A 26,804-nucleotide genomic window follows, 5' to 3' on the forward strand; every position below is an offset into this window, starting at 1 on the left:
TCATATTACTGTTTGTGATTGATAAATTATAATGATAAGCTGTAAACAATTAATAAACACATAAATCATTATTCAATTTAATTAACATTAGACAAATTATTAGTATCATTTTAAGAATCTATCTAATGTCATATTGATTTATTTTAAAAGTTGCCCATAATGTCTAACAAACAATTTATTAATATCAAAAAGAGGTTTTTGTGGATATTTTGGTAACTGAATAGTTGAGATCATGAGTCAGTTGAAGTTAGACCACCATGGGAAACCTTAAAGCATTTGACGGCCGTTTCTAACCTATTATGAAACTTTTCAGCAATGCTTATCCACAAGCCCGATGAATGTGTGGTTCAATTTCGTGGATTGGTTGATGTTGAACATTAACACCGTTGGATGCCAGTCGGCTCAATGGTCTAGAGGTTCAAGCGTTCACGCGCAAGACTGGATTTGAATCTCGCGCGAGGTATCGTAGATGCACATTGCTAAGGAGTCCCACAATAGGATCAAATGGCCGTTCGATGCTTTCAGGTTTCCATGGTGGTCTAGCTTCAAATAACTCATGATCTCAACTGTTAACTAAACAATTTATTATACTTTTAAAAAAAAATAAACAAGAATAACCAACTATGATGTAGGTTAATTTTTCTATATTTCTCCCCATATTATTATAGAAATAAATATTAAGGATATTAATTATTCATTTACTATAGTAATCATTAATTATATTCTACATTGTTCTGGTTTTCTTTATTTGTCTGTTTGTTTTTTTTCTTTATTCTACAAACCTACAAGATAGATTATTTAAATTTAAATTAGCCGCCTATCATAAACATACATAGATATGTTATATAGTTCATTATTCAATGAATTTAAAGTTAATGAAATAAGTTTTTTTTTAAATTGTTGAAAATATTCAAGTACAGTTGAAAAACTTGATAAATAAACAAATAAATAAAGTTTAAAAAAAATAAATAGAAAATTCGGCGAGACTCTAATTTATGGACGAGCCAATCAGAGGCGTTTCAGAGATTTCAAGGTTACGGCGCCAACTTCAGTGCTTAGTGCTAACGTATGATCGGTTCACAGGGAATTTTGTACAAAACGTGATAATTGAGCGGCTATAACAAATAAAACGGCGAGATTATAATTTGTGGATGAATCAATAGGTATAAGATAATAGATATCGGATTTTAACGCGTAAGCCTTTAATCCACTTAGCTAAATAAATTTCTGGCATTATAGCTGATGCCAGTTCGTGATAAAAACCTCATATATAATTCCTAGCTAAGGCAAATTACGACAATTACTGCGAATTGGATAATAAAAGCACCAGTAACACTGGCTGCAGCCAGGTACTACAATATATACGGATGTTTGGAGAGCGTACAGCCTCCTACATAGGCTTGGTCAAGTGCATCGTGTCGTTATCCACAGGTAGCATTTGATGCAATCAACAACCGGAGTGCACACAAGTAATAGTGAAGCTATGTGGTCGAGGCTGAAAAAGTATTTGAGACTTTTTCATGTCTCCGACTATTCTGTAGCCGTATGGATGATTTTCTCTATCGCATGCATTACGATTTTAGAACCTCTGAACCTCTTTCTAACCTTGACAAGTTTTTGAACCACGTATAAGAAGTGTATCCACTTTATTTCCTTGGTTTTACATAATACATTTTTACTCTATACTGACTTTGCTGATTGGCTAATATTTCTCAGGGTCGCTTAAGGTGCGTTCAAAGGTCGTCCATAAATTAGAGTCTCGCTAAAAATTCAATTAAAATGATTATCTTATATCAAGATTGTTTAAATTTTGTCGTCATTTAGTATCAGTAATTTAAAAAAACGTCAATGTTTAGAAAAGTTATATTTATATATAATATATAGTTGCTGGGTTGCTTTTTTTAAGATGTGCTCATTGTCATTGGAATTAGTGGTTGGTATGATTCAATGACGTATTACTTTCCTATAATTAGATTACTGTAATTTTATTTTTATTTTACTCTGAATATTTCATCTAATTAAACAAACATAAAATGCATCTAGGTATATATATTTATATATATGTTTGGATAGACAGGCAGACTTTCATGTGGGTGTAACAAATAAAACGGAAACATTGAAATTAACCTGTTGTTAAACAAATACTATGAAGGAATTTCTTGGAGTTCTAGTAAGAAGTAGTGAAAATTGGAGTTCAACTGGGTTTGTTGTGAGATAGTAACTCACTGAAGAGAATGGTGAATGTATCGCTCAATTTCGTGTATTAGTTGAAGTTAGACATTCAAACAATTGTATGCCGGTTCAGTAGTCTAGAAGTTAAAGGATTCGCGTTTGAGACTAATAAGTCTTGAATTGGAATCTCGTGAGGCGGGATCCGTGGGTGAGCACTGATGAGGAGTCCAGCAATAGGACGAAACCACAGTCTAGTTTTTCCGGGTTTTTCATGTTGATCTATCTTCAAATGACTCATGATCTCAACTATTGAAAATATTATAAACTAGAAAATGATTTCCTAGGATTGTAAATCCATAATTCCTTCAGGTCACGCTATTCGCACGACTTTCATGCAGTTGCATAGGTTATAAATTGCCTTACGTTTAACTTTTCCATTAGTATTAAGGCTATTCAATTCACAACAAGTTACCTAGTAGCACATGAATGTTGAATTTGAGAAACAAAAATAATTCCATGCAAATATTGATTTTTTTTCGCACAATGTTTCTTTACACACCTCAATGAAATAAGAGTTGCATTAGTGGCATAAAACTATGAATTAATGTGTTGCGTCAGGTTTATTCAACTGCTTACAATCTGATTATTTTGTTTAAAAAGTAGAGAACGCACAAAACGTTTTCATATTTAAGGGTAATTATCATTTGTTCAACCATAATATAAGTAAAGGAATCAGTGACAAGTAGTAAATGAAAATCAAAATTCTATGTATTGAACAGTATCATTTCTTATTTATCACTCGATGATGTTTAAAGCTGAAAGGAAACTCAAATAGTCAATATATGGACGAAACTAAACTAAATTAAGCAAAGATATATGGTGGCTAGTAATGGAATCCAAGATACGCGTTTCGTCCAATCCGGGACTCGTCACCTGGATATACTTGCATTCCAGAGTTGATGTTCAATCTAGGATTTGAATTCGGTACCGTTCTCTTCAATCGCCATCGCTTAATCCATTTACCTTCTAGGTCTAAATAGCCACTAGCTTGTGCAATGAGGTAAAGTGTAAATTCATTTTGTATTGTTTGTTTGCATCTCTCTGTCGGTGTTTACAACTGCAATAGATCGATCTTTATTTAGCATATGTGTATCCTTAGCGGATTACTTATAATGCTTATGACTTAAAACAATCTACACATATACCAATAAAAGACTGATCAATTACAGTCTTAAACATCACTAAGAAGTTACAAACAAACAATACAAAATGCAATTAAACTTAATCCCCTTAGTATCAAATCTGTCGTATAAATCAATGAAGCTAGTTGAATAAAGTTTTCCCGCTTTTTTGTTTTTGCTATCACTTCAAATACATATATTCTCTTAGAAATACTTATAAATATTCTTAATTGTAACACTTAATTAGCCATTTGTCAAAGTTCATTTATTAAAGCAAATACGTTTATCTTTTCATATTAGATTTTCCTCTATAACTCCTAATTATTCTAAATAAAATTACATTGTATAACTGTCTATACAATACTTAATATTAGAATTAATTACATTTTTTATCATTATAAATTTAACCATTTCTCATTATCACATTAAGCTTTTCTATTGTGTTTTGTATCTAGGATACACAATGATGATATATTCTCTTAGAAAATTTTATAACAAACATTCTACAATTCACTTGGTATTGTTCCACTTGAAACTTCCCATTGATGTTTAGGACTGCAATTGATCAGCCTCTTATTGGCATATGTGCATACTGTGCGTATTGCCTCGATATTGCCTTAGTCACAAGTTTTGTAAGCAATGATGGATAGTGAATAGCAGTGAAATCCAGGATGTGCATTTCGTCCGGACTCGTCAGCTGGATATACATTCATCTCAGGTTTGATGTTCACTCTGGGGCTATCAGGACTCAGTAGCTGAGTGGACAACGCGATGGCGTTTGAATCGAACGGTACCCGGTTCAAATCCCAGAATGAACATCAAATCTGCGATGCAGGCACATCGAGCTGACGAGTCCCATTTAGGGCGAAACGCGTGTCCTGGATTCCACTGCTAGCCACTATCTGTCTTTGCTGATAAACACTCTACAACTTATGTTTTTTTATTACGGAATGTTTTTAATGGAGTTTTTTCTCTGGGCTGAATGGTTTAGTCGTAAAGCTTTTATCATTCTTCTATCTCAAGTTTGTTCTGATGTTGTCGTTCGGATGAACGATCAAAGCTCCACAACCAAACCATCCAGCTCAGAGAACAAATCTCCATCAAAATCATCCACCTGAGCTACAAATCTTCTCCACCATCTCAGCAATGTTTTATTTTATTTTATTTTTCTGTTAACTTATTTTCGCTGAGACTATAATGAACCAATCATGTATAAGATAGCAGGTCTTGGATTTTGGCGCGAAATTCACTTATCCATTTGGGTAAATAAAGTTTTGGGATCATAACTGATGTCAGTTTGTGATGAAAACGTTAAATCCAATTTCTCACCATAACTATCAACTGTAAATCATAATTCGAATTCGGCACACTAATTTATAACCCATATTTGTTCTTAGTTATTATCAGGTAGATACTCTTAAGGTCAGTCTAACGTCGCTTAAACGTCGTTCATAAATTATAATCTCACCTTATTTTCCTTTCATTTGTTTGTTTTCTTCTTTTTTTTAAAAAACCAAAAAAAGAAGAAAAACTTCAGTTTCGCTGGTTGAAGTCATGAGTTAGTTGAAGCTAGACCACCATGGAAAACCTGGAAGCATTGGACGGCAACCAGGTCTGTTGTGAGATATCAACTCACTGATGACAATGGTGTACGGTGGCGCAACTTCGTGGATTGGTTGAAGTTAGACATTAACACCACTGGATGCCGGCTCAGTGGTCTAGTGGGTAAGTGCCCGCGCGCGAAACCAGTAGGTCCTGGGTTCGAATTCCGCGGGGTGCGGGATCGTGGATGCGCACTGCTGAGGAGTCCCATACTAGGACGAAACGGCCTTCCAGCGCTTCCAGGTTTTCCATGGTGATCAAGCTTCAAATGACTCATGATTCCGACCAGTGAAATTTCTAAAATCTTCACAAACCCCTTCTGATAAAACTTCAGTTTATTGTACAATTTTTAAAAGCACATTAATCAGTAAAATAAAAATTATCATATTCATTCAGTCATTCATTTCTTAGGATAAACCGAGTAAATAATAATAATAATAATCACTTATAGAAAATTATGTAACAATTTAATAAGTGTATCATTTAATGTAAATGGATTTGACATGTGATGATTTGACGGTGATAATTCCTGTCTTTCTCAATAAAATTATTCATCTAATTCAATTTTAATCAGAGAGGGGTTTTTTGTGAATATTATAGCACGTTAATAGTTGAATTCATGAGTCAATTGAAGCTGGACCACCATGGAAAACTTGGAAGCAATGGACAGCCGTTTAGTTCTAGTATGGGACTCTTCAGCAGTTGGATACCGGCTCAGTGGTCGAGAGGTTAAGCGTTCGCGCCAAATAGATCCTGGGTTTGAATCTCGCGAGGCGGGATCGTGAATGTGCACTGCTGAGACGTTCTGCATTAAGAGGAAACGGCCGTCCAGTGATTCGATTTTGTTGACTATAACACTTTTATATTGAAATTAAAAAAAGGTTATGGTAATTGATTGCTGTTATTAAGTTGAAACCTATTCACATTATTATTAATTTACTAAGGTCAGTAAATAATACCATTCACACATTAAAAAGTCTCCAAAATCTTTCTGTCTTAGTAATAGTCATGTACTAAATGAGGATTAGTTTCGTACAAACTCTTGAAGGTTCTGTAATGTCTAGTTCTATGTCAAGCCTGCATGGCTTATTCTAGCTTTCGGACAGACCAATAAGTTTATTGGTCTTGAGTTACATTTTGATCTTGTTAATTATTCGCTTATAACTTTGACTGTTTTGATATGAGCTAATGTGTATGTATCGCTTAATCTGTTTTCATCACGTGTCTTATTTTTGTGTAGCTATAAATAGTGAGTTACGCTTTGTCAAATCGAGTTGGAATTATCTTCTGCGATCGGTTACTCAGTTATTTTTTATCGAATTGTTTGTCTGATGTAACGAGTGTATGAGATTTGACTTATTTTATATTGTTATGCTCTAACGCGAATCAAATCAAGGATTATGTACAAGAGTAGCCGGCATGTATAATTCATTAACATCATAAGATCAAATCAGAGTTAGGTCAACGGGTCACTAGGGTTCCAGTAAAAAGTCACAACCAGTAAAGTTCAATCATGTTAAATGAAAAGTGAAAAATAAATAACATTGAACGATTAACAATCAATAAAGAATATACCATAAAGTGTGATCATTCAACTATTTATAGTTTTCATATAAAAAATACAAACGGTACAGTTTAACTGAACTGAAAAATATTGATTTTACATACAGAATATAAAGTATGGAACAAACAATAATAATTGAAATATGGGTAATTTATTTTATCTTCTCATAGATAATATTAACTGTTGAAGCTAATGATGGAGGTAGTCTACCAAGAAGTACAACTTGTATTGTAGAAATAACAGTATTAGATGAAAATGATCATTCACCTGAATTACATTTTGAACCAGCTCATTTAACAAATTATGCATTAGTTCCAGAAAATGAAAAACCTGGTCGATTAGTTGCTGTATTTACTGCACAAGATAAAGATAGTGGAGATAATGGTCGTGTAAGTTGTCGTTTAGCAGAAACAAGAAAATGGACATTTGATACACAAAATAAAGAAAAATTAGAAAGTTTATTATTAAATCCAACTGAAATTTTATTCAGTTTACAACAAATGCATATGCCTTTTTCAATTATGTAAGTATATTTGTTTATAAGATTTCGAGTTTATAATTATTCAATAATGAAATGTGATAAGATGGTGGTTGAAGCTAGTTAGCAGGAAACCCTAGACCCGGGTTTCGTGCTACTTGGCACTCGTCAACAAGGTGTACCTGTAACCTTGAGGAAACTGGTGCTCCCTGACGGATTCGGTCTCGTGTCACACAGCTTCATAGTCAGAGATGTTATCACTGGGCTATCCGGGCTGCGAACGACCTTCTGTAGGACTGAGATGTAGTCACAACCGATTTATTAAGGGGGAGGGTGATCAAAGTCATGTGTGTCAAGCTGTTCTTAGTGAAGATCAATTGCTATCGACCAAGTTTCAGTGGCAAGATCTCTGACTGTAAAGCTGGGGGACACGGGGTCAAATCCGTCAGGGCGCACCAGTTCCCTCAAGATCACAGGTACACCTTGTTGACGAGTGCCAAGTAGCACGAAACCCGGGTCCAGGGTATCCTGCCGACTACCTCCAACCACCATCTTATCTCAACATAGCTCACGCAATGTTGAGTCACTTAGACTAGTGGCCACGTTTCAACGTGGTCGATAGTTTTCGATCTGCATTAAGAAGGATTTGACACACATGACATTGATCACCACCCAGTGATCAATCAATTGTGATCAATTAAATGTTTTAATAAAAAAACAGTAAGACGAATAAAAATGTACACAATCAATGAGTTTCTTACTAGGATGAAGAAGCAGGTCAGTGCTTTTTGGTTTTTAATAGTTGTCTAAGATTAGTCTTTGATAAAAACCATCATTGTATTACGTTGTTATTTATTCCAGTAGAGTAAATATGTAAAACTATTGTGGTTATCTGATTTTGAGATGACGGGGAAGATTTGTAGCTCAGGAGGATGATTTAAATGGAGTTTTGTTCTCTGAACTCAATGGTCAGGTCATAGATCTTTCATCGTTCTTCTGAACAATATCATCAACACAAACTTCGGATAGAAGAATAATAAAAGCTCCACGACCTAACCATCCAGCTCATAAAACAAAACTTCATCGAAAACTGTGGCTATAAATTAACACATTGAATATTGAATTATTTCATAGATATAAACTAACAACTGCTTCCAGTTTTGATCGTGAATTCATTTCAAAAATTACAGTTTGGATAACATGTTCAGATTACGGTATTCCACCAAGAAATAGTACTGGATCAGTAGCTGTTAGAATTTCCGATGTAAATGATGAACCCCCAATATTTAGTCAAACACATTATTACTTTAATATTAATGAAAATACTGAAATAGGAACAATAATAAACAAAATCAATGCAACAGATCCTGATGAAGGTAAATTATTAAAAAAATTATGAATATTATTTCTTATTCACTTGGTATTGTTTGGCTTGTATCTTCCCAGTAAGGTTTAAGACTGCAGTTGATCAGCCTCTTATTGGCTTATGTGCATACTATGCATATGCCTCGATATTGCCTTTTTGTAAGTAATGATCGATAGTGGCTAGCAGTGAAACCCAGGACGTGCATTTCGTCCTATTCAGGACTCGTCAGCTGGATGTGCCTGCATCTCAGGTATGATGTTCACTCTGGGACTCGAACCCAGTACCATTCGCTTCAAACACCATCGCGTTATCCACTCAGCTACTGAGTCCTGATAGTCACTTGCTTGTGCAATGGCGTGAATTTAAATTCACTTGGTATTGTTTGGCTTGTATCTTGCATCGTCCCAAATAGGACGAAACGCGTGTTCTGGATTCCACTGCTAGCCACTAACCATCATTGCTTACAAAAAATATTATTTCTTATGTTTAATGTATTTATATCATAAAATTTAATATTCAGTAATACATAAATGTGTATACTTTGTTATTGTAATTGTAAAAGTAATTTGTTTACTGAAATGTATTCATGTTATCATTAACAGCCGGTGGATATGTTAAGGTTCAAAAGTTTAGGTTAATTATTCGTGTCCTGGTTACGATTAAGTGATTATTTAGAAAGATAAAAACCTACCGACTAAATTTCAGTTTCATTTTATCAATTCAATTTTTCATCCTCTTCTCCTTTGATGGAAAATTTACTATTTAAGATGAAGTTTATCAAAAACTGGAAGCCATCGGCAGGAAAATCATTGAAAACCAATTGGAAGTAGACAGTTATTTTTTCCTAGATTGAGGTTTTTGATCACTGCATAATCGACATCTCGTACAGAATTGAATGCAGAACTTTTAAACGGAGCATAGAGAACAGCAGCTTCATACAGGGATCCACCAATGAACATTTGTCATGGTAGTCAGTTTATGTGACATAGCGATTACTATTCATGTTACTGAATCAATAATTATTAAGGACTGGATTTTTTAAAATAAATAAAAATTTAATATGTAGATGGTATCCGTAATGGATTGTACCATTATATCATATATATTGGGAGTTAAACCATGTGTAGTAAAGATATTAGATATTTATTGTTATATCAGAAGTTTGTTTGGGGTTAGAAATATGGAATGTATGGCACTGATTTACTCGTATGGAGATTAAACACTGAAAGTGGAATTCGAAAGCTTCCGTATTAATTTTTTAAGGGACAGCGAGTGCATGTGAATGCACTTCTATGGTTGAGAAAAAGCCTGTTTTCCTAAGACGTGACTTCAAATGTGATGAAATAGCTAGACCAAAGACAATACTAAAAAGAACGTATCCAGCGACCAAGTTGGTGTCTCTATACAAGACTAAATGCTCATTGAGACAGTCAAATGCAGATAAATATCCGCCTTCTGTTAACTCCGATTGTGTTTTACCAGTTGACATGTACATGTCAAATCACATAAGTCAGAAGAACAGAAAGAATGGTTTGTGTCCGCATTTCCAAATATATACTACATAGTTGAGACTAAACGGACTGAAGGTTTTTAATAATGCAATCGCTTGTCATTCACTTGACACTGTACATGGTGCTGAAGTTGTGAAATCTTTTAAGGTAATTAACATACAAATGTATTCCAAACTGTAACGCTTTGCCAAAGCTGTTGCAATAAAAAAATTAAAACCGAATTTTTGTTCCCCGATGACCTTATTTTTGTGAAATTATTGCGTAAGACTTTGTTTTTATATTTTCATATACTTTAATCAAAATCCTAGTATCTTCTTTCTTACTTCTAAGCTTTACTCAACTAGACTTATTATATCATCTATCTTCTGTTTCTAGGAGAAAATATATTTTTTGTTTCCATACTCTTCTAGAATATTCATGTATTTAACCTATGAATAAGTAAACATTTGAATAATTTCAATTTCTCCTCATTATGATCTATTAATGCTATTCTATTATCATATTTTAATTCAGTTCATTCCTGACATTTCTGATATAAAGTATCCATTTCTGTTTTAATGATTAACACTATAGTTTTAGGTTGTATGCAACTGAGAAGAATCCATAAAATAAGTTAATTCATGTTATTCTGCTGTGGAGGCCCGTTATTTAATCCTCATTTAGATCGGACGATGTCGTCGAAAGGGCTCTCCACTTTAGTGGCCCGAGATCTGACTCCAATTAGATCGTATGAATGTTTGTTATCGCCTATCCTCGTATATAATCATCGACTTAAATCGCGTTGTATATAAAGTAAATGGAATAGAACGAAGCAAAACGACGCGCAGTGGAGATGGCTGGTAAGCCAACTCCCATTTAGCTAAACGTTAACCAATATTTCTAGTTACACAAAAGTAAGTTACAGACATGCGATTAGTAATGGGATAAGAAATGTACACACACCTACGCGCTCATATAAAAACAGTCAAGACTGATATGCAAATAAATAACAAGGTGAGAATGTGACTCAAGTAGAATTAATAGGATGGGCTGTCCGAAAGCTGTATGGGCTTAACATAATATTCCGACACTACACTGCTACAGTATTTGTTCTTTCTTTAATCAAACAGAGAATTAGCAGGATAAATGATAGAAAACCGCTTTATACAATTAAAAAGCTTACAGCAATCATTTTTCAATATTCAGGAAACTGATGTTTTCATTGGGACTCGATTCTAATATTACACGTTCATGATGTTACACTCAGAGAACTTGTAATAGAGCTATACTGATTTTAAAGAACTGTCTGATAACTTTGTAATAACTAAAGTCGTTCTTTCTAGTTTGTAGCTCTATTCAATTTCCGTTAATCACATCATTATTGACATCGTGATGATCATTGTCTCGTGTTAGTGAAATCAAGTCTCATACTTCCTAACACAAATCAGCACTGTATTTATGCAATATTGAAAGTGGTAAAATTCTTGATTGATACATTTTCTTATAATGTATCGATTATCATTACACTGAAAACTTATTTTAGGTTGTAAAAGTAAGAAAGCCTTACTAATTAGTCATTAAATTAACGTCAATGACTATTTCTTATTTATGATATACTTACTTACGCCTGTTACTCCTAATGGAGCATAGGCCGCCGACCAGCATTCTCCAACCCACTCGGTCCTGGGCCTTCTTTTCTAATTCCATCCAATGCTTGTTCATTTTTCTCATGTCTATCTCCATTTCTCAAAGTAATGTGTTCTTATGTCTTCCTCTCCTCCTCCTCCTGCTCTTCCTTTGGCCTTGAGGATTTCATCTGAGGGCTTGTCTTGTGACGCGGTTGGGTGCCTTCCTTAATGTGTGTCCTATCCACTTCCGGAGCTTCTTTCTAATTTCTTCCTCTGCTGGTATCTGGTTTGTTCTTTCCCACAGTAGGTTGTTGCTAATAGTGTCCGGCCAACGGATCTGAAGTATTTTGCGTAGACAACTGTTAATAAACACCTGTATCTTCTGGATGATGGCTTTCGTAGTTCTCCATGTTTGTATGTGACTGAACGTACAGTTGTCAAACAGTGTTATACTTAAAGAAAGTATGTGTATTCCGTCAAATAACCAGAATCAGATTACACCTTTTTTATATGAATAAATATATTACTATATTCTAATTACAATCTAAATTAACTGAATTAACAAATAATTATCTACAATGTTTCACTCTATTCTTTCACTTTGATAATGATAGGTGAAAATGCTAAATTAACATTTTGGTTAAGTGGACAAAATGCAAATTATTTCGATGTAAATAAAGCTACCGGTTATTTAACAGTACAAAAATTATTAGATAGAGAAATGATTAATGAATTACGTTTTCAAATTCATGCTGCAGATAATGGAATGCCAAGTTTAAATTCTAGTGCTGATATAACAATAATTATTCAAGATGTTAATGATAATCCACCGAGTATATTGAATAAAATAGAATTCTATATATTAGAGAATCATACAGCTTGTAAGTTTTGTTTCATTATATTTCTACTGTATGCATTACTAAATTGATAATATTTGTACAATATCAGTAAAATTCATTACTTACTTACTTAAGTCTGTTACACCCAATCGAGCATAGGTTGCCGACCAGCATTCTCTAACCCACTCTGTTCTGGGCCTTCCTTTCTAGTAATATCCAATTGCTGTTCATTCTTCTCATGTCTGTATCCATTTCTCAAAGTAATGTATTCGTTAGTCTTCCTCTTCTCTTTTGACCTTGAGGATTCTAAGTGAGGACTTGTCTTGTGACACAGTTGGGTATTTTCCTCAGTATGTCCTATCCACTTCCAGCGCTTCTTTCTGATTTCTTCCTGCTCTGGAATCCACTTTTTTCTCTCCCATAGTAGGTTGGTGCTAATGGTATTTCGTCAACAGATCCAAAGTATTTTACGCAGAAAACTGTTAATAAACACTTGTATTTTCTGGATGATGGTTTTCGTAGTTCTCCATGTTTCTGCCCCATATAGTAGAACTGTGTTGACATTTGTATTGAAAATTGTGACTTTGGTGTTGATTGCCAACTGTTTTGAGTTCCAGATGTTCTTCAATTGTAGACATGCTGCTCTTGTTTTGCGGATTCGCGCCTTCATATCTGCATGAGATTTGAACAGCATCTATTTATCAGTTTAAATCTGTATGGACGTGAAAAGAGAAGTATTCATACCATTCGTAATATAAATAACTAAATGAGTACCGGAATTATTACAGAAAATCCTGAAGTCGAATTAGAAAATATGACGAGCGTCTATTTATGTCTATCTACGTCTGATGTGCCCCCAAATGCCGTGGTACGACCGAGGGTGGGGAGATTCCACTCTCCCTCTCCAAATGCTCTCACATGGCCATGTGCATACAACAACTGCCATGGAGGAGCTACTCACTGCCTTGTTTACGAAATTAACAGGACGAAAAGTGAATGTCCGGCGCTTTAACCGGGTCGATGGATACAGAGCATCCACCTATGGGAGTTGGAAAACCCTGATTCCAAACCAGTGGTGCATACGGGCATTAGAATCGTGAGGGAACAAATGGCGTATGAACCTATTGTTGGTCACCGGTTAATATGGGACTGCATCTGTGGACTAGACCTTCGGGTCAAAGGCTCGGGATGTGGCCCCCTAAGAAAACCGCCTGCTTCGGTTTGGGCACTCGGGCAGTATCACAGCCCCCACATAAATCAATTATATTTGCTACTGGCCTCATTGTTATTGTGTGGTTCATATGTATTTGGTGCCCCCCTTGTGCTAATATTTATGTGTTCAAATAAATAAATATATGTGTCTGAATTTAAATATATGCGGTAGAGAGTTATTCAGCCAAGAGGTGTCTTCTGATGATTCTGTTATCTGTATAAACCCATATGTATGTGAGTACCTATGATATGCTTGTCATTCAAAATGTTAAAAAGAAAACAAATTAAGAAAACCTGCACAAATAGTATTAAAGAAGTTAGGTGATGTTATCTTATCTGAAACCAATGGGGTCTTCAGTGTTCTCCTGGTATATATTGAAACCTTCACAATATGACTATCCAGCTTAAAGAAATTTGTAGTACCAACAGGATGTTCTTGGATTCCAGTGTTGATAATCAATCAAAGATTCTAATTTAGTGTCTTTCGCTTCAAACATCAACACCTTATCACTTTAGCTATCGAGTACAGATAGCAACTCATTTGTTCAATGGTTATGAATTTTAACTTATTTTTTTGTAATTTTTTGAAGCTAAAGTATCTGGATTTGCATCTCAAAGTGAATATAAATACTAAATTGCAAGTACATTTAGCTAAAGAGCTCAAAAAAACGGGACGAAATGTATATCCTAGACTCCACAGCTAACAACATCCCATGTTCTCCATATGTATTTTATTATGTCAATGGTCAAGTATCATGCTAGTATATATTAAATGATTTCTATTAACTTCGTATTTTTCATTTTGTTTACTTATTATTTATTAATTTTATTTAGCATTGGCTATTGGTAAAATTACTGCATATGATGCAGATATTGGTCGAAATGCCGGAATAACTTTTACATTAATTCAATGTATTGCTTATGGATTAAATACTTTCAATAGTTCAGACAGTATAGTTCATGAATCATATGAAAATTATTTGAGCAATAAGAAAAATTTCTCACAATCCCTTGAAATTATGTATACGTAAGTTAATGTAATGATGAATGAATTAAATATTTTGATAATTATTCATTTTTACATTAGCATCAAATGAAGTTAGGCTGGATCCCGTAAGGATCGATCATGCATAGACTGAATCGCGACAATAAGGATCATCGTTGAACAATTAAGTGAATGGAACTCGTCAGTATACATCAAATTCCTTGATTATGAAAAAGCATTCGGTAGTGTGGATAGGAGAATATTATGGAAACATCTTCGACACTACAGAGTCCCTGAGAAGATTGTCAACATTGTCTGGAACCCAGTGAAGAGTGCATAGTGCAAAGTGTTGCATAGAGGACAGCTGACAGATGTATTTCAAGTAAGGACCGTGGTCGAACAAGGCTGTTTACACTCCCCCTTCCTCTTCTGGTGGTCGACTGGATTATGAAGACCTCGACACCTAACGGAAAATACGGTTTACAATGGACAGCTCGGAATCAATCAGACGACTTTAATATAACGACGTCGCTTATTACTCATACTTGATTACGAGGAAACTCTGCCATTCCCACAACTCGGAGTAGGAACACGGAAGACTGATACAAGTGGAGAGCTGTTCAACACGAAAACAGGATGACAATTCTAGTCGAAAATACACTCATTTATATATTAGTTTGTACCCACATCATTAATTAGAAAAGTCACATATATGGAAAATGCTCAGAGCTATAACAAATTACATACTGCATATCATGCTAAACATAGTTCTCGTTAATTGAACATTAAGGACATTATACCATATAAAATATCCCACTGGAAATCAGAAACAAATACTACACTGTGTGTAATCACAATGAGTTAAATATGCAGATTTACCCTTCCATTCCATCACATCACCTACATGATTGAATACAACCACTTATTCTTCATCAACTTAAATTTCTCAAGATTCTATCTCTGAGCATTTGAATATACTGTTCAGTTGGAAATCACTTTCTATATCGAATTATTTTCAAAAACAACACCCACTATTCAGAATTTCAAATTCATATACTTGCGAATATTTCATATTACTTAAAATATCTAATAGGATTATTTCAACAGACTAGAAGTTATCTCCAATACTGATAAACTTACCAACATAAACTCAGTTAGGTTAATACACCATCAGTTTAATACTTATTCTATTGATATGATTACTTGTTAATAGAAAACTGGCTTCAGATCATCAAACGTTAGGTCTCAGTGGAAGTCTTAATTTTTTTTTTGTTTTTTGAATATTTGCTGCTTACGTAAGTGTTAAACGATAATCTTATAGTTGTCATAACAGAATGAAGATACCAACCAATTTTACTATCGATTTAATGCTTAGAAAATCCTTTCCATTTTAACCAGATTATCACAATTACATAAAAAAATGTATTTACAACTTGAGCTATTAAAATTACATAATTTTGTAGATTTGACTAAAGTTTCAATAAACCTAGGCATTCACCTTAGACAACCATTATATAAGATCAAAAATATTGTTTTAAGATTAAAATCGAAGCATAATCACGCAAATTCTTTTCAAAATAAACATCTATTAAGGTTTGTATACTTTAAAGACAACTCCATTAGAAGACTTGATGAACTAGAGAAACATCGGATATTGTTATTGTTTATCAACTGGATCCAATCAGAATACACATTTCATAAGCCTTGCCCGGCCAACTATGGACAATGAGAATATTAAAAATGAGTCTATAGGTATATAGCCGAAACGGATAAATAGTTTGCACAACTCTAGTGTGTTCATGTGTTACTAGATTGAGCCTGACAAACATATGTGTGCAGTGATTTCAGCTAGGCTAACAGTTTGCTTAATCGTATTTTTTTAAACTCGATGTACTTATAATTTACTTATATAACAAACACTGAATCAGCTTGTTTTAATGATCATGTTTGTAAAATGTTTTCTTTAGATGTTTTATTAGTTTCATTTACTTCTATGTTTCTAATGAACGTTCTGTACGATTGAAATCTAACCACGTGGTTGGTTAACCTTCTCTATGTATATTGGTAGATAGATTCTATGTCGATATACTCAGTGACTGCCGATTTATCTGAAGCCCATACTTTTCAATTAAACCATTAATTTTAAGTAGCACAACACATCAAAAAGAACCCATTTGACATATAAATCTTTTTTATCATTTGAATTCGATTACACATTATGACTCACCAATATTTGCATACCTCCGTTTTACCCACGATCGTATATGATTTGTTTGGCATTGCAGTAATATATAACCTCTATCAAAAAATCAAGGTTTATTGAATAGATTTTTATCTTAATTTTATGACTCACATGTATTGAGTACAGTTGATTTTATACATATTTACACTAAAAATATTGATATGGGAAAATGAAACTTATTGAGTTCTATCAGAAGGGGTTTTTTGTAGATATTATAGTGACTTTTTAATAGTTGAGATTATAAATCAGTTGAAGCTAGACCACCATCGAAAGGCTGAAAGCACTAGACGGCCGTTTCGTCGTATTTTGGGACTCCTCAGCAGTGAGCGTCCATGATCCCACCTCGTCAGATTCGAACACAGACCAAAAATCCTATAGCTGTCTTCATTTTTAGATATGCTTATTGTCATGAGGATTAGTGGTTAACATGATTCAATGCCGTATACTTTCCTATAATTAGACGAATGAAATTTTATTTTTATTTTACTCTGAATATTTCATTAAACAAACATAAAATGCATCTAGGTATATATATTTATATATATGTTTGGATAGACAGGCAGACTTTCATGTGGGTGTAACAAATAAAACGGAAACATTGAAATTAACCTGTTGTTAAACAAATACTATAGAGATATTTCTTGGAGTTCAATTAAGAAGCAGTGACAATAAGAGTTCAACTGGGTTTGTTGTGAGATAGTAACTCACTGAAGAGAATGGTGAATGTATCGCTCAATTTCATGTATTCGTTAAAGTTAGACATTAACACCATTGTATGTCGGTTCAGTAGTCTAGAGGTTTAAGCATTCGCACCCGAGACTAATAAGTCCTGAATTGAAATCTCGTGAGGTGGTATCGTGAATTCGCACAGCTAAGCAGTCTTACAATAAAACGAACCGACCATCCAGTCTTTCCAAGTTTTTTCATGATGGTCTAGTTTCAATTAACTTAGATTAAATAGTAGTCATAATAACTCATCAATGATATAACATATCGTACTTAATATTTATATAAAATGCAATTTTTTTCCTTTAAAATTTAATAATAACAATAACATTTTATATGAATATCTAATGAACCAATTAGTAAATTCATTCAGGTGAAACAATTATAATAATCAATAAATCTATTGTACAATATCTAACCTATTCAAGTATTGAATATCACCTTGTATCCAAGTTGTGTTTTATTTATTTATTTATTTATTTATTTAAATCACTGATTTAAGTAGAGATTACTTATAAAAGAGGAAGTATAAATCAATTTGATCATAGAATCATTGTTGCATTTATTCTTATTTAGTGTAAAAATGAAAATATATTTGATTATAATGATTTACCAGTTTGTATAATTAGAATGGATTATGTATTTGAAATATATAGAATGAATTATTATTATTATACTCTATTTTGTGTATTGAAAGAACTAGAGTTTTTTTTAGCGAGTTAGTTGTTTACGGGGTGGAGTCGCTAACTCCATGCCCAACTCTCCTCCTTTATCCGGGCTTGAGACCAGCAGTAGCCCCCGGAGGGGCCACAGACGGAGTTATCTAAATGGTTGTCAAGTGTTTTCAGGTATTCTATAGTGATCTAGATTCGATTGACTTATGATTTCAACTATTAAAAATTAATATAATATCTACAAAAATCCATTCGGATATTTATCATTATATGATTAGATATTTAAAAGATTAATATTTGAATGAAGAATGTTGTTTTCAAGAAATTCTTTTCAGGTTCCTACAATTCAAATTATCAGGTTTAAGGGTAAAGTGAATTGTTTAAAGTATGTGAATTTGAAACACAGAAAGAGGTTCTTAAGAAGTTTAATGAAGTGTGTTTAGCCATTGAGTTGATATATGAAGAAGAGAGTGATGGTAGAACAGACTTTTGGACGTTTTCTTAACTAAGAGAGCGGATGTATCAATAAAAAAAATTTGAGAAGAAAAAATACTTGGACTGGACAGTATACATAATTTTTTTACTTTATAACTCTACAGTTCAAACGAAATCTGATCAAAACTCTTAGCTATCGAATATATACTATATGTTCTATGGATACAGTTGAAGATGAGATAAACACTTGCGTAATACACCGGAGAACTACGATTAGTGCTTTTTACGCGCCCAATAGAGAAACCGAGGCTAAAAGATGAATTACCTAGAATCACCATCTCATTTTGTATTTATCAGTTCGACTGCTCCTGTAGAGCAAGTTATATTGATCGGAGTTCTAGGGATTTACATTTTCGTGCTCGTGAACACTTCCTTATGTGGCTAAGCAAAGGTCTGGTGAAGAAAATGAACAGTTTGTTATTGACCCATTTAGTGCAAACTGGTCATAATGCCAGTATAAACCAATCCTTTTCAATTATTTATTTGGTCAGTAATTTTTTGCCAATGCTTGTCATACTTGAAGTTTTTCAAACATCTGAAGTAGTAGCCATCCGGATGAAAACGCCGGAGCTATGCTTACAAAAGGAATATCTTCAAACACTTCTCTTCTCCCGGTCAACCTCAATGCCAGTCAGTCAATAGTAATCTTAGCTATTGAATGAGCTAATTTGACTATTTTGCTTACGACCTTTCGTAGTGAATTGTTATTGTCACTGTTATATTTATTCACAAATCTTTGTATTATTATTGTTATTATTACTATTGGCTAAACATCATTTTTAATCTCTCCATTGTCATATATTTATATTGTACTAGTGTAAAACTATTCTGAAATATTTATATTATAGTTTGTATTGAATTGGAGTACACTGTACTATAATGAAATGACATTTTTCATTAAGATAACATGAACTTCGACTTAACGTGTAACATAATTAATTGTATGAATAAGAAAACAAACAAACAAATTTACAGACTGAACATAAAATAGCCGGTAAGAATAGTTATATGATTGTGACTTAATTCCATTCACTGATTGAGATCATGAGTCAATTGAAGCTAGACGAAACGGCCGTCCAGTACTTTCAGGTTTTCCATGGTGGTCTAGCTTCAATTGACTCATGATTTCAATCAGTGGAATTTCTAAGATCTTCACAAAATCCCTTCTGTTAATTCCATTCACTTACTTTTATCTAAAAAAATCAGTTATATTTTATTGAATTTTAAATTACGTTTATTTTTATGTTTTCAATCACTTAGTATATGTTCATTATTCTTATGAATAGAAATTACATTTTGAATATTTTCAGTTTCCCCCATGAATATCCATTTATTTATTCACATAGTAACAAAGAATAAGTTTATATACTTTTTAGTATTTGCACAATATTGTGTATTACTTTATATGATTGATATAAAATAGATAATAAAATACAATTCTCTTTTGTTTTCACAAAAGGGCTATGAAAATGGGATTAGAAACTACCATAAGAAATCCTATAGATTTTGACTTTGGATGTAAAAAAACAAATTTCATCATTGATTAGCAATTATTCAATATTTACTTAACATATTTTTTTGTAAATTTATTGTATATAAACTATTATGTTCAGAATTAACATATTTGTGTATTTGTTAATCAGTCATGAATGACATAAGAGCTGGAACAAATACGCTTAAATCTATAATTTCCAAGTTCATATTACCAAAGTGAGAGTAATGAAGGGATAAAGTTTGAGAATAATCGAATCTAGAAACTTACTTACTTTCGCCTGTTACTCCTCGTCCAGGAGCACAGGCCACCTAACAGCACTCTTCATTCAACCCTGTCATAGGCAATCCATTCCATCTCTTTCCAGTTGTTGTTCATCCTTTTCATACCTGTTTCTATTTCCCGATGTAGTGTGTTCTTTGGCCTTCTTCTTTTCGGCTGCTCTTCAAGGCTTGTCTCGTGGTGCACTTTGGTGATTCCCGTAATGCATGTCCTATCCACTTCCAACGTTGTTTCCTAATTTGCTCTTCAGCTGGAAGCTAGCTTGTTCTCTCCCTCAGAACGTTGTTATCGATGTTATCAGGCCAACGGAAATTCAGTGTCTTATGTAGACAATTATTTATAAACATCGATAATGTAATTATAAGACGAAGATTATCAGAACTATGTAATAATCTTCGTCTTCTAATTAGATTATCGAAATTTATCAAAGGGACTAACTGTTTTAAACTATTTATAAATTGTACATTTTCGATGATGGTTGTGGTAGTTCTCCACGTTTCGGTTCTATACAGTAGGATTGTCTTGACGTTCGTACTGAAGATTCTGAATTCGATGTTGGCTTGAGGACAGTTGTTTTGAGTTTCTTAGGTGTGTTCTTTGGCCTTCCACTATTCCGCTGCCCTTCACGATTCCAAGTTAGCATTTGTCTTGTGATGCAGTTTAATGATTTCCGTAATGTATATCCTATCCATTTCCATCGTCTTTTCCCAATATCCTCTTCAGCTGGAAGCTAGTTTGTTCTCTCTCACAGTAGACTGTTGCTGATGGTATCCGGCCAATCTAGAAAGTAGTATTGAATAAATAGTAAACATATCTGAGTCACTTTAATTGATTTTGAACTATAAGTTATGTTTATCCAGTTAACCTTAACTTGAATAACTTTATACAACAGTCAGTAAATACATAAACTAACATCATATCTTTGTTATTATCCCATTAAATATTTCACTGTATATTCTAAGTATCATGTATATTATCTAAACATTATTCATTTAGTAGTTAATACAACACAATAACCAAAACTTATTCAAATTATCTCCTAAACTTTATTATTATTTACCTAACTTATTCCGAATCAGTGAATGACTCTTGTTCAATTAAATAATTCAATTATTTCATTGAATTATTTAATTTTATAGATAAATGATAAATGATTTATTAAAATGTAAAAGATAGACAGATGGATACAGAATAGATTGATTAACCTTTTCTTTTTATTTCTATCGTTTTCGAATAATTTATCGAATCAAAAAAGAAAAAGAAAAGAGAGAAAAGAGAGAGAGAAAAGGAGGGAAAAAAAGCATAACAATGATATTTATTTTAGATAATAATTAACACGTAAAGTTTGTTTGTTTGTTTTTAAACAAAAAGTTGGAATTAATAAGTTTGAATTAATATGTACAAAGGATTGTAAACAAACAAACAAAAGGTATCGCATTGATTCATCATTTAGTGTGAAGTATTGATTGATAGTTTGTAATTTCACTTCGTAGTTACTGTTGAATCTTGATGAAGAAATGTATCAGTATCACAGTGAATATCATTGATAGTTTCATGTGTTGTAGTAATCTCATTCTCATGCTCACTTCAATTTTTTAGCATGATATGAATTATTCAAATATTGAGATGATAGAGAAGATTTGTAGCTTAGATGGATGATTTTGATGAAGTTTTGTTCTCTAAGTTGGATGGTTTGATCATTTAGAAGAATGATGAAAGCTTCACGATTAAACTATCCAGCTTAGAGAACAACATTCCATCAAAAGTATTCAATGTGAATTTATTTCTGAATATAGTTGTTGATTACAATTCTGTAAACATGTGTCATTGAAATTTCCATTCACTGATCATTTATGACTTTGATTTGTGGTCGGGATCATGAAAACCGTCTGTATATATAGTAAAAAGGTATTGAAATAATTCTTTGTTTGGTCATACATTGTGTTCATTAGAAGATGGTTAAATACATATTTAAACAGAACAATTAATTAAACAGTTGAAAGTATCTTGATGACTACAATTCAAAACATGTAGATGGATAATATTAAACATGAAACAATAATCATTCTCTTGGTATTGTTTTTGGCTCGTATCTTCCCATTGAGGTTTAAGACTGCAACTGGGTTCGAGTCCAAGAGTGAACATCAACTCTGAGATGCAGCTACATCCAGCTGATGAGTCCCGAATAGGACGAAACGCGCGTTTTGGATTCCAATGCTAGCCACTATCCATCATTGCTTACAATAATCATTCTGTCGTAAGAAGTGCCTTTTTAAATGTAATCTGATATGACGGGAAGAAAAGTCAAAATTAGATTGATTCACTTATTATGATTATTATTTATCATTACTTCCATTTTGATCCAATATGGTGATTATTCAGTGTAGTATTCGGTTTTCTTTTCTCGTATGATATTTCATTCTGTATAACATACGATATTCTTGTATTCAATGGACATGAACTATACTCAGCATATGATTTGTTATGATTCTGGGTATTTTTCACATATGTGATTTCATCCTAATTATTAATCAAAATGGGTATACGAATCAATATATAGATGAGGATATTTTCAACTTGGGTTGTCTTCGTCGTGTTTTGGGGGTTAATAAATTTTCACTTATACCAGTCTTTCTGTTCTTACTTGAGCGTCGTGGGAATTGCAAAGGTCTATCATTCCAGTATAAGTGATAAGCATCAATGACACAACAATCAGCGATGACCAGATATAGAAAGTAGTATTCAAATGATAAGACATATCATAGTCATTTTAGTCAAAATACTGATTACTCAATGTTTGAATAATCTTTATTTGTATAGCTTATAGTATGACTTTATTTGTATTCATTGTTTTTATATAGATTTTTTATTGCCAAGGATGGACAAATCTATTTAGGTAGATCAAAATTAGATCGTGAATTATATCCATTATATGAATTGACAGTTCGTGTTGAAGATCAGGGTACACCAAAATTATCATCTACAACAATTGTTTTAATACATATATTAGATGTGAATGATAATACACCACAATTTATCTTTCCATCAATTGGTAATAATACTGTTTATGTACGAAAAGAAACAAAGTAAGTTCATCCATATGATTACATAAATTTTATATATATGAATGAACTAATAATCCTTCATTAGATAAGCAAAAGTTAGTTGATTGAAGTTCAGTATTATTACTCAATTGAAAAGTGTAACTATAGAGAAGACTTTCATTATTTTCATTGTTAACACTGCTAAAAAGAACTCCACTGAACTTTTAACGAATACGATGTATCCAACAAATTTGTCTTGATTAATACGAGCCATTAAATAAAATAATAATCAATTGTTTTCAAGTGAATAACTTTGGAATTTCTAGTGAAAATTGAGTTTCAATCACATCAAGAGTAAGATAATCACCAATGATAACTTCTAGTGATTGCCTTGTTACATCAAACAATGAGTCACAAATATTGAGGAGTCTCAAGTTCAAAACCAATGGATGCCGCTTTCAATGTCTGATAGTTAAACACTTGCCGCGAGACTCAAAGCTCCTGTGTTCGTACTGCAGTAAGGTCGTGGATGAACTCTGACAAAGTTTTGGACTCGGACTAAATACCTCCTAGTTTTCAATAGTTGTCTAACTAATATCAGTTTTTAATTTAAACTATAAAATTCCAGAAATTCCAAAAATCCTTTATCGTAACAATACAAAATAAATATCTATTAGTTTTTGATTCCCAGTTATTTTTTTCAGAAAATAACTATCTTTGATTAAAAGTATTTTCAAACTATATTATTTACCATAGATTATGTAATTCAATATATCAGTATAGGGGTTATGGAGATTATTAAGTTTTCGATTGAGATCATGAACCGATTGATGTCAGACCACCATTGAAAACCTGCAAGTACTGGACGGCCGCTTCGTCCTGTTGTGGGACTCCTCAGCAGTGCGCATTCACAATCCCGCTCATGGGATTCGAATCCAGGGCCTTCAGTCTCGCGAGCGAACACTTAACTTACTGCACCATTGAGCCGGCACCCAATGGTGTTAATGTCTAACATCAACCAATCCACGAAATCGCGCAACCATCTTCTATTGTGCTGAGGTTATATACCTGTCTCTACCCGACACAGATTAGCTCCACTAGTCACGGCTTCTCACTAGAACTCCGAGAATTCCCTCACGAATTCAATCACTAGTGAGCACATCAATCGGTTCATGATGTCACTCAAATAATTCAATGTATGCCCGTAAAGATCTATTGAACATTTTACCCCTTACATACATACAAATCAAATTGTAAACTGAATATAAGATACAACGTTTAAGAACTTTTATCTCTCATATTTCAATAAAACAATAACAAAATATTAGATAAATTTATTGGAATAAGTAAATAAATAATTACGCTTCATTTAACAGTTCCCAACCACGGTAGACAAGTTAGACAAATATATATACATATATATAGTTAGACTAATTTCCATTTGCTTAGTTACATATATATATATATATATATATATATATATATATATATATATATATATATACATAAGTACTGGTTACGTTAATTCACCAATCAAGGCTCTAATCTATAATATTTATTCATTCGTAATTCCGCTTTATATGTAAAACTAATGAGCCTAATTAATTACTAATTAATTACTGTCAAATGATATAAATGTAATAAGACTAATAGGTGTCCTAAATTATAATCAAGGTAAGTTCATCCATCATCATATAAGATTTTTCTTTTTTCTTTTATTTAAAAGATAAAAATAAAACAACAAAAGGAATTTTATGATTAATGAATTAATGAAAGTTTCTTTCATAAGAATCAAGCGTATTTTTCCCTCTCTCTCTCCCTCCCTTGGTAATGTGATCAAATGTCAAAGTATATAAAGGAAAGAAAGAAGAAAAACACATTCTGTCTCCACTTATTTAATCACTAGCTTTAAAGTATCCGCCATAATATTTTAGAAGTCACTTAAATAAATAAATAAATTAGTACCATTCATTTACTTTTTTAAAAAAACATTGAACACTAGAAATGTAAACAATATACTGTCAAGTGTAAATTTTAAAAATTACCCCTCCCCCTTCCCCCCCCAAAAAAAACGAAAGAAAAAAATTTTTTAGTTTTGAAAGAAAACTCATTAATCATTTTTGAAAATATGCAGTTATTTTATTTTATTATTTTTTATAGTAATGTGACAATTATGAAACTATGCTTAGTTCTATATATTTATACACTTTAGTCAGCCAAATAATTTTAGGATATTTCTACAATGAACTACATCCGTTTGTATTTTAATGACGGTAACATTTTAGAATTTTCAGTGAATATCTTATCTTTAATTTATATACTATGACATTAGTATATAAGCTATTTTATATCAGTGTACAATCATAATTAGTATTAAAGATCTAACCCAGTAACTTAGGTGGTCTACTACTACTACCGTTGTTGCTACCTTGACGTGGTGGTCGGGGTCGCCTATCATGATGAAGCAACCGAGCTATACTGGCTAGAACAATCGCTCCTCAAGGTCCTACCATGTCAGACAGGTCGGTTGAAGAGCGGTAAGACTAAAAGCAACAAACCCAAGGTCCGAAGGCGAAGTCGTACTGCTGACTGTACAGAGATGTGACAGCAGTAAGGTGTTTCGTTCAGACAACCAGTATGACAGAGATGCTGCCTTCCCACAAGGAGGGGTGGGGTTAGAAAAGGTGGACCCTAAAAATGCATACCTCGCCTTATCCCACAGATATCCGTTTACGGCGGTAAGGTCTCAACAAGTACGGAGCTAACACGAAAATTACTCACATAAAGGTCGTGTATGACCGACCTCAAGCAGCTGTCCCTTGTGCACAGCGGTCACGCTCTCAGGTTACTAAGACCACCTTTAATCCAAGTTCCTTTTCAGGCACCTTCAGAAGAACCCTTCCACGGTGTGGGCAACCGGGTAGTGATAACCGCCCTCATACCTCTAACAGCACTCAAGACTGACTGACAATTTTTTTATGACAGTAATTAGTGGAATGTAAACTAGGAATATTGTTTGTTTTTTTAAGAATTAGATAACAGTTACATTTATTCAAACTTCAACAATGAAAGATCAATATCGTGCCGATCGTATACGATCAGTGCCATTATTTTTAAGTTCGTATGATACTGAAGTTCATTAAATCTATGAAATGAACAACATAAACTACGATTTCTTATTTTTTATCTTGTGTATTGTCACTTCAAAAAAAAAAAACAACTGTCGTTAAAGAAGAATATAATCAAATATTCGACTAAAAGCGAATGTCAAAGGATTGTTCAATAAATTAAAACGTTCAATAAGGAGCTAAGGTGGGACATCACACAGCACT

General features: G+C 33.1%; 1 protein-coding gene across 1 annotated transcript in view; it reads left to right on the top strand.

The window, feature by feature from the left end:
• PCDH9 (Protocadherin-9) overlaps positions 1 to 26,804 on the top strand; it is a 90,272-nt gene that overhangs the window by 41,689 nt on the left and 21,779 nt on the right. Inside the window, exons 6-10 of the mRNA XM_051209878.1 lie at positions 6,690 to 7,042; positions 8,132 to 8,373; positions 12,096 to 12,362; positions 14,367 to 14,559; positions 23,290 to 23,514. Coding sequence (XP_051075349.1) covers positions 6,690 to 7,042; positions 8,132 to 8,373; positions 12,096 to 12,362; positions 14,367 to 14,559; positions 23,290 to 23,514 — 1,280 coding nt within the window. The remainder of the gene's footprint in view (positions 1 to 6,689; positions 7,043 to 8,131; positions 8,374 to 12,095; positions 12,363 to 14,366; positions 14,560 to 23,289; positions 23,515 to 26,804) is intronic.

The sequence above is a fragment of the Schistosoma haematobium genome, chromosome 1 (assembly GCF_000699445.3).
Source record: "Schistosoma haematobium chromosome 1, whole genome shotgun sequence".
Lineage (NCBI taxonomy): Eukaryota > Metazoa > Platyhelminthes > Trematoda > Strigeidida > Schistosomatidae > Schistosoma > Schistosoma haematobium.